Raw genomic sequence first — 4959 nt, 5'->3', positions numbered from 1 at the left:
GTAATTTTATAAATTAAAATGAAAGTTGCGGGGAGAAAGGGGAAAGAATTATTAGAAGAGGCCAGCGGATTCTTTCGATCGAGATTGGAGTTGGAGGCCAAATCAAAGAAGCCATGCATGTGAGAGGGGGTAGAGCCGCATGCGCACGCTGCATCTTCCAAATTAAGCCAGCCGACGCGTACCCTACGTTCCATTCAAATGGGAGCACGTGCTTCCCCACCTGCACAAGGCAATTAACACTTGACCCCAGCCCTCACCACCTAACTATTTAGGCCACCCGACACCGGACAGTCTATTTTATCCTTTAGTTTATGTTTTTTTTGATAAGTTATGTGAAACTTTCCCTTAAAGTGATATGCAATTTATCTTTTGTGTTTTTAATTGTATCGAAAGGCTTCATTATACTTTTTAATATTACAATTAGTCAAAATTTGTAATTATTATATAGATTTTTTCACAATAATTTACATATAAAATACAAAATTTTACATAAAAAATTTTGGAATTCTGTATATAAAATTCTCTATATTAATGAAATACAAAATTTTGTGTTAGTAAATTAATAAATTATATAAAATTTTATATAATAATAGCTGATGGTGACTAATTGTAATATTTAAAAAATATAATGGGGTCTTTTGATGTGATTGAAAATACGTAAAAGTAAATTATACATGAACGTAAATGTAAGGTAATTTCATATAATTTATTTATTTTTTTGTTTTAGTTAGGTACTTCATCAGCCGTGTGTTCTCAATTATGCACAAGCTTTGTTATTATAGTCCTTTTTTTTTTTTTATCAATCAAAACACGTGATTATTGTCTTTGGCGTATAAACTAGTTTACTAAGCAAAACAGAATTAATGTTTTAATACGACAAGACGTCTCGAGTTTCGGTGAAATGGGAAAATATATAATGGATTAACGTAGGGCATTGTCTCCTAAGAAAAGGTAAAAAAACGCTACATATCCTTCCTTCCTATGCGAGATCGAGAGAGGCTGCAAGCAGGACCATGGAAGAATCCCCTCTCGGAATCACTACTCCTCTGAGTAAGTCTTGCTTCGAAGCTTTAATTGATCGATGTGTATATATAGATAGCTCAAATTACAAATTTACGTTGATAGATTTTGTTCTAATTAATCAAAACGTACGTACGCGTCTCTCTCTCTCACTCTCTCTCTGCAGTACGAAAGGATGAGAAATCTGAGGTTCAAAGCAGCACCGTGCCGTCGAGCTCTCAAGATCCCTATTGGGAGATTCGGGAAGCCGAGGAGGAGGAGGAGCAGGAGCAGGAGAACTCACCGGTGGAACAGGTGGCGCTGACGGTGCCGACAACCGATGACCCGTCGCTGCCGGTGCTGACGTTCCGGATGTGGGTGCTGGGAGTCGTTTCGTGCGCTCTCTTGTCGTTCCTGAACCAGTTCTTCTGGTACAGGACGGAGCCGCTGACTATAACGGCGATCTCCGCTCAAATTGCGGTGGTGCCGCTGGGGCAGCTGATGGCGGCGAAGTTGAGCAAGCGGGTGTTCTTCAAGGGGAAGCCGTGGGAGTTCACGCTGAATCCAGGGCCTTTCAATGTGAAGGAGCACGTGCTCATCACCATCTTCGCGAACTCCGGCGCCGGCACCGTCTACGCCATTCACGTGGTTACAGTGGTGAAGGTGTTCTATAAGAAGCACATCACCTTCTTCGTGTCCTTGATCGTGATTATAACAACCCAGGTATCTACTGAACTAGCTAGCTAGCTGGTTGGATATATATGGCTGTACGTAGTTGTTCCTCTTGAATATATAGATAGATATGGGGGTTTTGGCTTATTGATTTTGAATGGTGGTTGTTAAACGTAATTAGTAGGTGTTGGGGTTTGGATGGGCCGGCATATTCCGACGCTACCTGGTGGAGCCGGCGGCCATGTGGTGGCCTGCAAACCTTGTCCAGGTTTCACTCTTCAGGTATATATATACCCTTAATTTCCACCATGCATTCTTTTAATTTGGTTTTTATTTTTAATTTAAAAACCAACAGATTAAACAAGGTAGAAATGAAAATGATATATCACACCCCAATCCATGGAGTGGTCTTGCATTTATGCCTCACCGACACCGTGAGTGTTAAATTTAAGAGTCGAATGGAATCTTTATTTAATTTCACTCGTACGTGTAAAAATGTTTTACAGTGTCACCCATTCGAATTTAAGAAACAGATAATGCCAGCGTTTGAATCTTGGACTTACAGTTGGAAAACTGCCGGTCCAAATATTATTTTATTTTTCAAGTCAAAGGCTGTTAGTTTGCTCCATAATAATTTTTAATCCCATTTGGTCCTACTCCTACGTCACCTGTATTTATTTACTACATTAATCAATAACCAATAATGAATTATCCTTAAATGGACAATGCAATATTAAAATTATATTACTAATTGTTATGGCAATGTAGACGCAATGTGTTTATTCTACTATATAACATACAAAACTCTGATTAATTGTTGGAAGAAAATGAGATATATCATCAATGGAGGATCTTGCTAACATGATCAAGTCAGAATAACTAAAGTAGAAAATTTTGTTTCCTTTAAAATTGAGAGGAATCTGGAATTCATGTAATTCACATTGCACAGTATAATTTAAAAATGTGATTTTCAAATTTATTAATTTATAAATAAATTAAAAATATCATTTTGGTTTGAAAACATGACAAAATATATATTGCAGGGCCCTGCACGAGAAAGAGGAACGACCCAAAGGAGGGGTGACGAGAACTCAATTCTTCCTGATTGCCTTGGCTTGCAGCTTCGCTTACTATGTGTTTCCCGGTTATCTCTTCCAAATGCTGACTTCCTTCTCCTGGTTGTGTTGGATATTCCCCAAATCGGTGCTTGCCCAGCAGCTAGGCTCCGGTCTCTACGGCCTCGGTATCGCTGCTTTTGGATTCGACTGGTCCACCATCTCATCTTACCTCGGAAGCCCACTAGCAAGCCCTTGGTTTGCCACAGCCAATGTCGCTGCCGGCTTTATCTTTGTCATGTATGTCTTGATTCCCATATGCTACTGGCTTAATGTCTACAAAGCCAAAACCTTCCCCATTTTCTCTGATGATCTCTTCCAATCCAATGGCCTTAAATACAACATTTCAAGCATCATTGATTCTAATTTCCACCTTGACATCGCCGCCTATCTGCGAGCAGGACCTCTTTACCTTAGTACCTTTTTCGCCATGACTTATGGGGTTGGCTTTGCCGCGCTGACCGCCACCATTGTACATGTCTTACTGTTTCATGGAAGGTACATGAATGTCAGTTATATTGTTTTAAATTTAATTTCTCTAGTATTAGAAGTGTCTTAGAACAAATTGAAATTGGGTGAAATTTCAGAGAAATATGGGAGCAGAGCAAATCAAGTTTTAAAGAGAGAACCATGGACATACACACAAGACTCATGAGCAGGTATAAGCAAGTCCCAGAGTGGTGGTTTTGGCTGATCCTTGTTATAAACATTGGAGCCACCATCTTTGCATGTGAGTATTACATCGACCAACTTCAGTTGCCCTGGTGGGGAGTTCTCTTGGCATGCCTGATTGCCTTTATCTTCACTCTTCCTATTGGGATCATCACTGCCATCACAAACCAGGTGATCACAATCACGCCATTCCAGTTTTATCGACTCATTTATATATATGCATGCATCTTTACTAGCCAACTATAAACCCGATCAATCTGTTGCCAATGGCAGACGCCAGGACTCAACGTCATTACAGAGTACATAATTGGGTATATCTACCCAGGATATCCTGTCGCTAACATGTGCTTCAAGGTCTACGGATACATAAGCATGACACAGGCTATCACCTTCCTCCAAGACTTCAAACTTGGCCACTACATGAAAATCCCACCAAGAACTATGTTCATGGCACAGGTCAATAAATTAAGGTTGTCGATCCCCCCTGTCTGCCTTTGCAATGTAAAATTTAATTCATGCATTTGTTTAATTGGTGTAGGTCGTGGGAACCTTCATAGCTGGTTTTGTCTACTTGGGAACTGCATGGTGGTTAATGGAAACAATCCCCGACATCTGCGAGTCCTCATCCTCTATATGGACTTGTCCCAGTGACACCGTCTTCTACGACGCATCAGTAATATGGGGTCTGCTTGGGCCTAAGCGAATTTTCGGCAATGAAGGCACTTATGGAGCGGTGAACTGGTTCTTCTTGGGCGGAGCAGTTGCGCCTTTGCTTGTGTGGCTGGCCCAGAAGGCCTTCCCCAATCAAGAGTGGATTCGGCTAATTAACATGCCAGTCCTTTTAGGCGCCACTGGAATGATGCCGCCGGCCACTGCAGTGAACTACAGTACGTGGATTTTGATGGGGTTCGTCTCCGGCTTTGTTGTCTATAGATATCGACCGGATTTGTGGAAGCGATACAATTATGTCCTTTCGGGTGCACTTGATGCCGGTCTAGCTTTCATGGGGGTGCTCTTGTATTTGGGGTTGGGCTTGGAGGATATAAGCCTCGACTGGTGGGGGAATGATCTTGATGGTTGCCCTTATGCCACTTGTCCTACTGCCCGAGGAGTTAAGGTGCCTGATTGCCCTGTTATCTACTAATTAACAAGATTGTATGTACATAGCTTGTTTGTGTGCCGGACCATCAATAACCTCAAGATTATCTTGCTTTCTTTCTTTCTTTTTCATTCATTTATCTGTTGGTCTTGATCCTCAGCTGGATACAATATATATACACACAGGAAGCGTGTTGTAACCCAATGGAAACAAGTGAGGATTGATTTTTTTTTTGAAGTAAATATCATATTTTTATATAAAATCATTGGACACCTACAATGTAGCATCCTAGCACAAGGGTGGTAGTTAGAGGTGTCAAACAGATGGGCCAAGTGAGGGCAACCTGCTACCCCTCTTAGCTAGAAAATGACCTCTGCTCGCATGGGCAGCCCAGTTGGTCAA

At 41.1% G+C, this 4959-nt stretch overlaps 1 protein-coding gene across 3 annotated transcripts; it reads left to right on the top strand.

Annotated features, from left to right (window-relative positions):
* Positions 1-885: 885 nt before the first annotated feature.
* On the top strand, positions 886-4688 carry LOC127787326 (oligopeptide transporter 7-like). Of its 3 annotated transcripts, XM_052315303.1 has the most exons (7): positions 886-1050; positions 1187-1722; positions 1856-1953; positions 2715-3284; positions 3374-3629; positions 3732-3914; positions 3997-4688. In XM_052315303.1, the coding sequence occupies exons 1-7, from the start codon at positions 1014-1016 to the stop codon at positions 4600-4602; spliced, it is 2286 nt and encodes a 761-aa protein (XP_052171263.1). In that variant the 5' UTR covers positions 886-1013; the 3' UTR covers positions 4603-4688. The 3 variants fall into 3 exon arrangements, with proteins under 3 accessions (XP_052171263.1, XP_052171264.1, XP_052171265.1); XM_052315304.1 differs by lacking the exon at positions 3732-3914; XM_052315305.1 differs by lacking the exon at positions 886-1050 and having other exon boundaries at positions 1574-1722; positions 1853-1953.
* Positions 4689-4959: the final 271 nt, after the last annotated feature.

Source organism: Diospyros lotus, chromosome 12 (genome assembly GCF_014633365.1).
Source record: "Diospyros lotus cultivar Yz01 chromosome 12, ASM1463336v1, whole genome shotgun sequence".
Classification (NCBI taxonomy): Eukaryota; Viridiplantae; Streptophyta; class Magnoliopsida; order Ericales; family Ebenaceae; genus Diospyros; species Diospyros lotus.
This window is presented reverse-complemented; position numbering and strand designations above follow the sequence as displayed.